We start from the raw sequence: 12,124 nt of genomic DNA on the forward strand, positions 1-12,124 counted from the left end.
AAACAATTAGAAAGACACACAAATATTAAACATGCGTGTCTTTCTAGATTTTTTTTTTCAAATAAGAGCTTTAATATATAACTAACAATATCGTTGCATGTAATTACGTGACTAACAAAGTATATAAACGTTCGAAGGGTGAAATTTAGCTTGAGGTTATTAATGCATATACTACATTTTCTAGGGCAATTCTTAAGCTTTCTTGCAGCTTCAATCTCAAAATGATGGTAAAAGAATAACATCATGAACAACCAATAGTAGATTCTTGAATTTCCTCCAAATTATAGTACTCCTAACAAAGACTGAATCTTCAACATCTCTAAGAGCAGTGTTACACAAATTTCCAGGCCATTTTGTCTTCTTTATCACATGTTCCATAGATTGTGAATATTTAAATAGAACATCTGATGATCTAAGATGAACTTTTAGCTCTTCCATATTACCCATATATAATCAAAAAGTTGAGGAGTATTTAATTTATATATCTTAAGCTGTTGAGCTTAAGGAGAGTTTATATATAACCTTTTTATCGGCAAAATACTACCTGCTATTGCGTGGTGCTAGTATATTTGCCTTTTCAGTTTCAAGCTTTTTTAATTTCCATGCACTTCCAAAAAGGGCGAAATCGGTAGAATAATTTTTTAATATTTGGTTTTGGTCAAAGGTTGAAGAAATGTAAAAACAAGAAAAATAATGATGAGATTCTGATTGGCTATTTCTGGGTTTTCCTCCTTTTTTTTTTTTTTAAAGAGTTGTAGTACTGGTTGTGTGTTTTGAAACAGCAATTGAACTTATACTTTGGGAAATTAGAAGGAAAAATGGGGAATTAATCAAGCTATGTGGTGCTAGCTGTATGTGGAAAACTTTGTTGAGTATAGGTAATCAAAGATGTAATTTGTTATTTTGTTTCATACGGCATATGTAGCTGGATTGTGGCTGATAATTAATTTGGACCATTATTTTTTCTGTAAGGGAACCATAATTTAGAATTTTACCGGGCAACAGAGACTGAATATATATATATTATATATATATATATATTGTGCGATATATGGAGATTGGTCCATTTACACCCATATGACAAAATAAAGCTCACGCCTTTTCTTAATTATGTCTCAACAAATACAAAATGAGAAGAAAAAAAAGAGATAAACAAAGAAATACAAACAAGAATAATACATAAAATATTTGTTTATCGATCAGCAAAGTGTAATGTTCATAATACATTTATTACACAAATTGTCGAGAATATGAAAGATATGCTCTCTATATTTGCATGACCATCACTTATAATAATGATGTAATAAAGATCAATTCTTGAAGATTAAGGTGAACATCATATCTAAAGGCCAAGGCCAAAATTTATATTGGAAAGAAGCTATATATATGTTTGTTAATCCTTTCCACAAAATCAACTTAATTATAATAACCAATATTCTTGACTATACATTTATATAGTCATTCATTCAAGATCTCCATCTTGTAACTCCAAATCTTTCATGAAAATCCACACTTACTGTGTGAGAGACTGAGGGTACATATCAACGCAATCAATCCAAGGATTTGTTGAAGGCTTTTTAACACGGCGAATGGCTTTCCAAACAGCACTATTACACTTAAAACCTGATCCAAAAGCAATTTGCCACACACGATCGCCTCTCGTAATTTTCTCCTTAGCCTCCAAATAAGCTAGCTCGTACCAAATGCTGCTACTAGACGTGTTACCTGTTGAAGACATAATATAATTAAGTAATTAGAAACATTCTTTTTTATAACAGTCGTTTAATTAAGCTTTTAGATAAGATATAGTCACACAATTCAGTATTACCAAATCGGTGCAGTGTGGCCCGAGAAGCTTCCATATTATTCTCACTCAGCTCTAAGTTCCTTTGAAGCTCATTAAGGACAGTTTTGCTGGCTGCATAAAAACAAAAGTGCTCGAAGGCGAGTTTGTAGTCTGGAATATAGGGCTTATTGGCCAGTTGGGAATTGGAATTTCCTTTGGCATTATTATTTTTATTGCCAAATAAGTGCCTCCAAATTAGGTTTCCAAAGAAAAAGAGTTGTTCTGATAAAGGTAGAACCAAAGGGCCTAATGTGGTAATGTTGGTTTTCAAAGCATCTCCTCCAACTTCTACTAAATCTTTGCTAATCCTTAGCCCCTTGTAACGTTGGCTATCTTCTTCTTGATAGATACACCTGCGAAATGTATAGTTTGTTAAATACATAATTAAGTAAATAAAACCGAAATCTCTGATTATATAAATTTTTCGATGAAATGGTCGCATAATTCAATATATATGATATTGGATTAGATAGAGTTATTGGGTTCGAATTTCGCTATCATTCAAATTTAGAATAAATTCACATGCTTGGCTCACAAAAAAATTATATTAATACATGAGAAGGCGTGTTAGATAATGAAATAAATACAACTTAGCTAGATCTCTCTAATTGCTAAGTTTTTAGTTGAGAATATGGTCATCCAATTCAAAACTTAATTACCTTTAGAAATTATGGTTCTACTAAATAAATTTTTCATTTTTACATTGTTTAATGTGAGAGTTACCATCGACTGACTAGGATGATTCGTTATGTATCCTAATGAACGCCCAACGGTATGAATAGAAAATCATACATGATATAGGGTAATTATTTTTGTGGGTTATATGTTACTTCCTCCGTCTCAAATTATACGGAGTATATAGCTATGAAATTAAGATAATAAGCACGTTCATGCTTGTCTGGGCTAGTGCTAATAGTTACTGTACATCTCGTCTTATAGACTGTTTGATCAAGCTTCTCCAAAGGTCAAAAATATTTTTTTCCCAAAAATACTTATTTTTTCTCAACTTAAGGTGTTTGACCAAGATTGTTTTGGGAAAAAAAGTGATTTTGGGAGAAGCAGGTTCTGTGAAACATAAAAAACTAGCTTCTTTCCAAAAGCAGAAGCAGAAGAAGTTTTGACTTTTCTTCTTACCAAAAATACCCTTAATAAAATATAGTATATACCAAAATAACCTTATTTATTTTAAACATAATACTTGGGATATTAATGTATAAGTACTTCTTCTTATTTTTAGGATAACGTTCTAATATATATAGTGACTTTAGGGGTGAATGCTTTTATATTTGTTGAATAATTTTTAATATATTTAAATCATCTTAAAAGAATTAAAGTACTTTTTAATTTTTTTTTCATATTTTACTTAAATAAAATAAAAAGATTTAGTTATTGTCTTTAATAGAATTTTTTTTTAGATTAATTTTTTACCTATAATATTAACTATTAAGTAAATTTATCATGTCCTTATTGGTTAATTGATACTTAAAAGTACTTTTTGAAAAGTTTGTCCAAATACAAATTATTGTTTAAAAGTACTTTTTAGAGTGATTAGCAAAACACAAACTATTTCTCTCCAAAAGTACTTTTTTCAAAATAACTTTTCAAAATAAGCTGATTTTTCCGACTTGGCCGAACAGACTATTAATTTCCCATGACTGTTGACGCTTTCGAATTAAGTGAAAATACAAATAACTTAGATATCGGTCATAGGGGAAAAAAAAAATAAGGGCTAGGATGACCAGAGTACATGAATTTAATTTTTATTACAAATGCATAGTATTTCGTATTCTGTTGTTCTTTTTAAGGAGTAACGTAGGATCAAAAAGTTAACTCTAAATCAAGTCATAAAATGTCGAATTTCACGAGCTATGGTGTCTTCTGTATCTTCAGTACAAACCTACATGTGACATGGACACAACAAGGATTATGACATCCGGACTATCGTGTATAATCTTTCTCAAATTTATTTACTTTTATGAGAGAAGAGCTTATTTAAATGAAGCATAATTTTCTAGAAATCAAACTGACACAAATGAGAAAAATATTAGTGTAGTTTCTGGTCTTTATAGAAATCTCTTGTTCACTTATTACCCAAAGACTTGACCAACCTAATGAAAAGGGGGAAAATGCATCTTTCGCCAATTAAGATACTGGTATGCAATATTTGATTTTTTCAATATATAAAAGGAGTTTAACTTATTTTTTTCGAAGTTGCCCTTGGGATAAAAAGTCTCTAAGTATCTATTATATTTTTAACGAATAAATTAAGATTAATATGGTCTTTGTTAATTAATACTAAAAGGTAAATTTTTTAATGTGTAAAAATAACCGAAAAAATGTAGTACTCCATCCGGTCCAAAGTAAATGATTTTTTGGCCTTTTTTTGTGGTCCAAAATAAGTGATTTTTCCAGATTTCAAGAATGAATTAATTATTTTTTTCCTACATTGCCCTTGGAGTAAATAGTGTTGGAATATGTGTTAGGAGTATTTGTATAAAGAGATAGTAAATGTTAATATGGTCAATTTCATTGCTAATTTATGTTAAAAGGTGGATTTCTTAATCTGTGTAAAAACAGCTAAAAAATCACTTATTTTGGACCGAAGGGAGTAGTAATCTTTAAGCTACTGGCTAGTCCCATTTAAGACAACGACTAATAAATAGAAATAGTATAGTAGTAATCTTTTTGAAGATAACTAGTATGTTGGTCGCCATTTATTAGGCAGTTGAGACATTAATATCTGCGTCTAATAAATGGCTCAATAATATAGTTTGAAATTAATCTATATCCCATCTTCAAGTAGCGATATATATGCATCACCTAGCTAGCTGACATTAAATGCACACAGCTCGCTGTGCCAGCACAATTAATTGATTGACATATTAATATTGTGGAGCTTTGTTTTGAAAATCTAATCTTTTAGACATGTTAGTCATATAATTCTAACATGTCATTAGAGCAGTTGAGTCGATAGTTTTGGATTCGAAGTCTTACCAACACTTTAGCATAATAAGAATTTACGTGCTTCGCTCATAAAAATAAATCAGACATGTACATGATAAGTTATATTGAAATATAATTAAGTAAATAAACGTGTGATCTCTATATTAATTTAAACTTTTAAATAAAAATATCTTAAAGGTGCTTAATTAAAATTTTACTATAGATTTTACGTAAAGATACGGTACTCACCTGAATGCCCGATCATTGGAAGCTTTGTGTGTCCTGACGATGTGCTCGAGGCTGTACTTAGCACGGTGGTAATCACGGCGGCGATTAGAGAGGAGAAGGGCGGAGCAACCCATTCGGAAAAAGCAATTAGGGATAAGCATTGACCTTTCTTTACCAGGATACCAATTAAATCCCACCATTTCAGCACTTACCACCACTGCATAATTATTAGGGTTAGCTTGTAACATATCACGTGCCAAATCCAATGCTATAATCCCAGCACTACAACCCATTCCACCTAAATTAAAACTAAGTATATTTCCTCTCATTTTGTAGTGATTTATTATCATTGCTGAAAGTGAAGGTGTTGGGTTGAAAATACTACAGTTCACCACTAATACTCCAACGTCCTTTGGTCGAATCTTGGTCTTCTCGAACAGTTCGTCGAGTGCTCCGAACATAACCATTGATGCCTCGGCTCGGCCTTCTTTCATGGTGGCGGTGTTTTCCGACGATCCGATGACTTTTGGGACGTAGGTTGCGTCGCCAATTCCTGAGGATTCTAAGATTCTTTTCTGGAATTCGAGACTTGGTTCGTCGAATTTGCCGGATTTTCTTGCTAGCTCAATGAACTGTTCCTTTGTTACCTGCCCATATTGGCATGCCATGCATTAAGAATAAAGTTTAATTATATAAGTTATACACACTACAGGGCGTACGAAGTTTTACATTATCAGTGAAATTTAATTTGTCATAACATATTTCTTACTTTATTTTTGAGTTATCATATCATGTTTGGAAAATACGTAATTTGATGGTGCAAAAATGTTATACAGAGCATAAAACTTAAACTCGCCAGCATATATGTTTAATTTCAAATTTCTATAGAGCAAAATAGAGGGATTTAACTTTAAAATTGCTAATCCCCGAATTCGTTTCTTTTACTACCTCAACTTAGTGCTATTTGTTCGATAAAAAGTTTTCATTCTTGAAATTAAAATAAATAATAAATGAAAAAAATAAAAAGATAGTAATTAATCTACTGGCACGAGCTCCTATTCAAATTAGATTCTTTTTCCTGCTTCTTCTTTTTTCGCGAGGGAAAATAAAACGAGTCAGCTAGCTCTTATGCAAACACGAAAATAAAGTTTCAAAAAAAAAAGGACTAAATCTTCTAATACGATAATTACCATTTTACCTTTCATATAGTAGTACTAGTTTTCAAATATATCTAGCTTCTTTTATAAAAAGTCAACTAGTCGTATTTTTGTTTCATTCACATAGAAATGGTTAACTAAGGATCTAATTAACTACAAAAAGTGATGGATGATTTTGAACAAAAAAGGAAAAGAAGGCTACAGGAATAAATAATTAGGAGTAACAAAAATTACCTTAAGATCATCACTTGGTTTGTAACATGCAAAATCAAGAAGGTAAATAGGTCTTGGCTTAGACATGATGTAAAGAGAGAGAGTGAACACAAAAAGTGCTACAAATGACAAGACTGTAGCCAAGTCATAACAAGCTGCGTTATCCCAAACTTTCCTCCACAGCTCCTCTCTACTAAGGCTGCCCACTTCAGCACTGAAAACCAACACCAACACTGGCACTGTCGCCAAATATATTCCATGGTTTATCAAGTAATGATACCCTAATTTCACATATTTTAGGTTTACTGACTGTAAAAAATCCGGCAAACGCCTCCGTACCCTTACTGAGAACGTTTGAAATCCCCCATCTGATATCCCACGGTTCACAATCTCCGTTGACAAAAGATGTTCTTCTCTAGCTGCCATACTTAATTCGGGACTGAGACGTAATTGTTGCTGTTAATTGTTTTTTTTTTCCAATGAAATATAGGGATAATGTATCTCTTTTACATACAAGAGGTGAAAGTCTTGGGAGTATTTATTTTGGAATGTAAGAGTGGGAAGGGAATTAGGTGAAGAGAAAATTAATGTGGGCACCCAACTGGAGAGAGGTGTAGTTGGGTGCTATCAACTAGCCATAAATTCTAGTAACGCATTTATGACAAAGTAGTTCGAAATTATGCAAATGACTTCAGTACTGCTTTGTGCATGCAAACTTGCCATGTTACTTACATCTTTGGTGGTATTTCCATTTAGGAAAAAGAAGTACTAGTAAATACATATCGTGAAACCTTCCCATCACCTTTTCCTTTTACAGTAAGTCCGTTAGGTGTTTCCAGCTCATGAACCCCAAGGACAAATAATTAATTGCCATTCTTATTTGATTTATTTATGTTTCTCTAATAAGGGTATCCAAGGAAAACCAAAAAAGAAATTGAAAGATTTAGTAGATTGTATAATAATATTCTTAATCTTTCTAAAATAATTGAACATAGCTTGCATTAATTGTTTCTTACAAATTGATAATGTTATTAAGGTGAAGATGGTGTTGCATACATGCCAGCTAGCTAGTTTATTATCAATGGTGTTGTAACAATATGGTAAAATTGGCTTATTATTATTGCTCTGAATTAGTTTATTGCTAATTGAAGCAAAAGAAAAAAGAAAGAGTCCCGCCTAATACAGGTGAATCTCAGTTAGAAGGATGCCAACTGTGACGGTAGAAGTGCTCGAATGTTAGGAGAAATAAAGTGATGAAGAAGTTGAAAATTGAACTCCTCCTTGAACTTTACACTATAAGCATCTTCTCCTAAATAAGTATCAGACAGTATATTAAACAATTATTGTTATAGTTTTAAGTGCAATAAGTAATGGACACTTTGCGCGTGTACCCTATATCAAAAAGTATATCATTTAAAACTTACATAAATACTATTAAATAATGTGTTTTATTTGTTGAATAAAAATTAAAGAGAAAGGCGTAAGTTCTTAAAAATTATGAATGTTGATCCAATTTATCTAGCTTAATAATTGAAGAAGTCATGCCCCACAAAAGACTTTATATGCTTTATTAATATTGTGATTTCTAAGAATTTATGTTGGAATATCTTAAGAAAATTATTATAATTATTCTGATCTAATACCAAAATAAGAACCACAAAATACTTTTACCATGATTCTTCAAAGATTTATCAAATATATAAGTTGAAGATTTTGAATGATCTTTAGTCTTTTAGAGAGTTGTGAATGAAGAGGTTGCCCTATAGCTCCTAGAAAAACAAATTGATAAATGACAATATAAAGTCTTAAAAATAACTAATGTTGAATTGATATTTTACAAAAATAACTTAATAGATTAAAAAAAGATATGGAGATATCATTTATTGGATGAATACAAAAAGAAAGAAAAATAATAATATAATTTCTTAAACACCTTTTATCTTATATTATTTCATCTTTATTGCTTCAAGTTTGCCATTTTAGCAAATTGACTCTAAAAACTATATTGTACTATAATTGATTTTGCTCTACTTTCGGATTTCTTCAACTGCCAATGCTCTTCTTGTAAAAAAAACAAGTTTATGCATCTTAAAAGGTTTGTCAACTCGAAAAAAAGTTACTTGCAGGACGATTTTGAAAAACTCTTTCAAATTATACATTGTTTGAAGTATAAAATTATAAATTTGATGCATTCTTGAAATACATGGAATTAATTTGTGGCAGAAAATTCATGTTATGGAAAGATACAAACATTAATTACAAGCTTGGTCCGTTATTTATAATTGTTCTCTGGGAGAAATTCATGTTATGAAAAACATTACTCGTAGAAAGACTATCTTAGTTTTTCGTGTAGAAAGGACAGCCAAGGAAATTGTTTACCCTAGAAATGGATAACAGTTAAATTTATACGTGATTTTAGGGATATGTGGATTGATTCAATACAAATATTTATGACGTTAGATAAGCAAATAAAAAACAGAACAAACTGCCAAACCAATGATGATGATAGTGAGTTCGGGCTCGGCTAAAAGCTTAACAAGAAGCCTACTTTTGGTTCCGAGCCAACGCTTATGAAGAACTTATGAACAAAAGCAAGAACTTTGAATAACTTGTAAAAACAGAGAAAACAGATGTATATTGCCTTGGTATGCGAGTTACAGAGTGTTTATTGAATAAATGACTCCCTCTTTATATAGTAGAGGAGTTTTACTCTAAATACAATCCTAAGAGATAAATTCTTCCTTTTCGTTAATCACTGATACGCTGATGGTACGTGCCGAGATCTATGCCGTTATATCCGTTCAGGCACGGATATCACAGCCCTTCGTTAATCGTGTGAGGTTGTTCGGTAACACTCTTTGAGGTCTCGAAGCTCGGACTGGGTCTGGGGGCATGATCTCGGTGGTTTCGAAAGCGAGTGTTGTGTTCGGGCCTTGATACGGGTGACTCCCAACTTCGACTCCAATTCCATGCAGTTATTCCCTCACTTTGTTTGCCCCACCATGAAATCGGGGTGCTCATTACCCCCGGTTCTACCCGTATACAGATAGTCCCCTCGTTTCTCAGAGAGCGGATTTGCCGAAATGATGATAAACGATAGATGTTCTCCGGTTCCTTCTCCCGTATATTATAACAGAAACGACGAAGAAGCCAAAACGTCCTGTCAGTCGCGTCGTTCTGACTTTGGACACGTGTCAACTATCAGCTGGTTGCCTCCGAATGCGAAGTGACACGAACTTTCTCTACAAAAGCTTCTATAGGTTGTTCTTTTACCACTTTCCGGCCTAGCTTCTACCTTCGAAATTTCAAGTTATCATCAACTTTCTCCAAACCTTCATATCTTCGTCCTTGTTCTTCAAGCTTTCATAGTGATTTCTAGGTTTTTACCCAGATTTTCCTCAATTCACTATATCAACTCTTCATCCTCCAAACTTATTCCCTTTTCTTCAAATTTTCAAATCTTTTCAGATAGAAATGGCCAAAACATCTAAATCAGTTCCTCAACAGGATGCCTCTTCATCTTTCCAACCGATCGTTGATACCGTGGCGGTCATTCTCGAAATAGTTATCCTCGAGACGACTGCTCCCGAGGTGGCTTCCGACGAACTAGCCCCCGAGCCTCCCTTGAAAATGTTTATTCTCGGGGGCTACTCAATTGCAGACGACTTCAAGGTCGAGAAACCCTCGTCAAAATAGGACTGGGTCGAAGGAGCATCGAGGTATATATGATCCATTACCAAAGACGTCCTTCATGTGGTCCGAGAGGACTATAAATGGGAAGGAAAGGACGTAGTAGTCCCCGAGCCTGAGGATGCTATTACTACCCACGTGGAGGGTTAATTAAGTATTTACACTTACCCCTTCCACTGGGCCTGGTGGACCTGGTTGTTTTGGATTTTTGCAAGAGGTACGAGGTTTGCCTCGAGAAAATACATCCGTCTCTATAGAGGATCGTGATTCTCCTTCGCTACTTCATGAATAAGACCGAGTCTCGTCGGTTCACCATTGATACTTCATACTGACTTTAATTGCCCCCTTTTTGTAGGTTTGCCCAAGACCATTGAACTTAGGCCTTCGGAAGGGGACGCGAACGTGTCCTTGTCCATCGATCCCTCCGTTACGGGACAGCCCGGGGCTTCCGCGGGGGAAATAGAAGAAGAAGAAGAAAAGTAAGGCTTCGGGAACCTGAGCTCTGACACGAAGCCAAAGAAAAGATTGGCTCGTAAGCCAAATAAGAGCTCCGGCTCCCGGGCACCGGACTCGGATTCGCACAGATCGACCCCCATCGGTAAGTAGACCATAGCCGAGGGGTTGGGTCGTGAGACCGAAATTCCTCCCTCTCAAGAGGTCGGGATGGAGACGGGGGCCAAGACCCCCGAGACGCTGGCTCCGCTCCGAAGGAAGCGCGCGGTGTGATAAAAATTATGGGGACGCCCTCCTACACCGAATCCATGCTCGTAGAGGCCCAACCAAGAAAAGAGAAGTCCAATGAAGGGGTTCATGGTGCAGACGATCCCCTTCACTCTTTCTTTCATGGTGTGGACTCGTCCACTTTGGAAGATTTTTTGGGGCTGGGCGACCTGGAAGTTCTGAAGAAGGACACATCTTCAGAAGCTGGCGGACCGAGTTCGAGCCCAAAATTGATCAATCAGTTCCCCTATCCGAGTGTGGAACCCGGTCGCAAGTGATCGGTTATTCTTACCATCCCGGAGGATGCTCGGTTTTGTCTGCTCCCGTGGGAATAGCCAGCTATCTTCGATGCCTGGTGACCGAGGAGGACCAGGCCATGGTTCAATGGGTGGAAAAGCAAAATGAACCGGTTAGCTTCGGAGAAGGAAACTGCCCAGGCACGGCTGGCATCGGTAGAGGTTCAACTTTGGGTGGCTAAAGAGAAAGCCGACAAGCGATCTTAGCTGAATGAGAACCTCCGAGCACAGTTGAGCTCGACTCTAGCAGCGCGGGATGCCATCGGTAAATAATATGAAACAATAAATTCCTAGTTGGAAACAACCTTCGCTGATACCGAACAAATAGTGGCCCAGTACAAGGCCGATGTCGAAGCAGCAGAGGCCCGCGTGAAGGCCAATGCTGAATACATGAAGCGGTTGGCTCAAAGGGAGACCCTCGAAGAGATTCATGCCTGAGACTTTGACCTGTTGGCCGAGATCGAAGAGGCAAGAAAGCTTGAGTCTGAGGCGAAGAAGCTATTCGAGCCCGAAGGTACGGAGGACTCTAAGTGTTTTGAAGGATCCGAATGCTCCGACGATTCCGACGATGTTTCGGGCCCCGGTGAAGATCAGGCATTTGTTCCTTGGAACTTTTTTGGTTTTTTGTGTTGTGTTGTGTGTGTGTGTGTATATATATATATATATATATATGTAAATAATTTTTATGTTGAGGCCGTTTTGTTGGGCCTTTGTAAAGACATTCCGGATACATAAAAATTCCCCTTTTAGGCAATTTCGAGTCTCAACTTTTTATCATCTTTTCGTAATTTTATTCTTGTAAGTATATCAAATGCCTTAGCATAGAATCAAATGTAGTAGTTAGTCGTTTGCTTTTCGGAGGTCCGAATAGAATTTGACTTCGATGCACCTTTATTTGCTCGAGGCTTCGTAAACTCAAAGTTACGGAACGATTTCCCAATATGCTTATGTGTTTTTAGATGATGCTTTTGCCGGGGGTAACCTTTTAGAAGGTTTTGAATTTTTATGAAGGCCTTATGTTTTGATTACGG

The 12,124-nt window shown here is 35.2% G+C and overlaps 1 protein-coding gene across 1 annotated transcript; it reads right to left on the reverse strand.

Annotated features, from left to right (window-relative positions):
* Positions 1 to 1,161: 1,161 nt before the first annotated feature.
* LOC109241935 (3-ketoacyl-CoA synthase 10) lies at positions 1,162 to 6,999 on the reverse strand. The gene is made up of 4 exons (XM_019408765.1): positions 6,409 to 6,999; positions 5,039 to 5,664; positions 1,829 to 2,199; positions 1,162 to 1,725 (listed from the first exon to the last, which is right to left on the reverse strand). The coding sequence occupies exons 1-4, from the start codon at positions 6,811 to 6,813 to the stop codon at positions 1,514 to 1,516; spliced, it is 1,614 nt and encodes a 537-aa protein (XP_019264310.1). The 5' UTR covers positions 6,814 to 6,999; the 3' UTR covers positions 1,162 to 1,513.
* Positions 7,000 to 12,124: the final 5,125 nt, after the last annotated feature.

Source organism: Nicotiana attenuata, unplaced genomic scaffold, assembly GCF_001879085.1.
Source record: "Nicotiana attenuata strain UT unplaced genomic scaffold, NIATTr2, whole genome shotgun sequence".
NCBI classification, from domain to species: domain Eukaryota; kingdom Viridiplantae; phylum Streptophyta; class Magnoliopsida; order Solanales; family Solanaceae; genus Nicotiana; species Nicotiana attenuata.

Bases quoted from the DNA above. Each gene is read 5' to 3' on its own strand.
- LOC109241935 (XM_019408765.1), bottom strand. From the start codon at position 6,813: ATGGCAGCTAGAGAAGAACATCTTTTGTCAACGGAGATTGTGAACCGT. The intron at 2,200-5,038 runs GTGAGTACCGTA...TACATTTCGCAG, and splicing joins TCCAATGATCGGGCATTCAG to GTGTATCTATCAAGAAGAAG. The intron at 1,726-1,828 runs GTAATACTGAAT...TGTCTTCAACAG, and splicing joins GGCCACACTGCACCGATTTG to GTAACACGTCTAGTAGCAGC.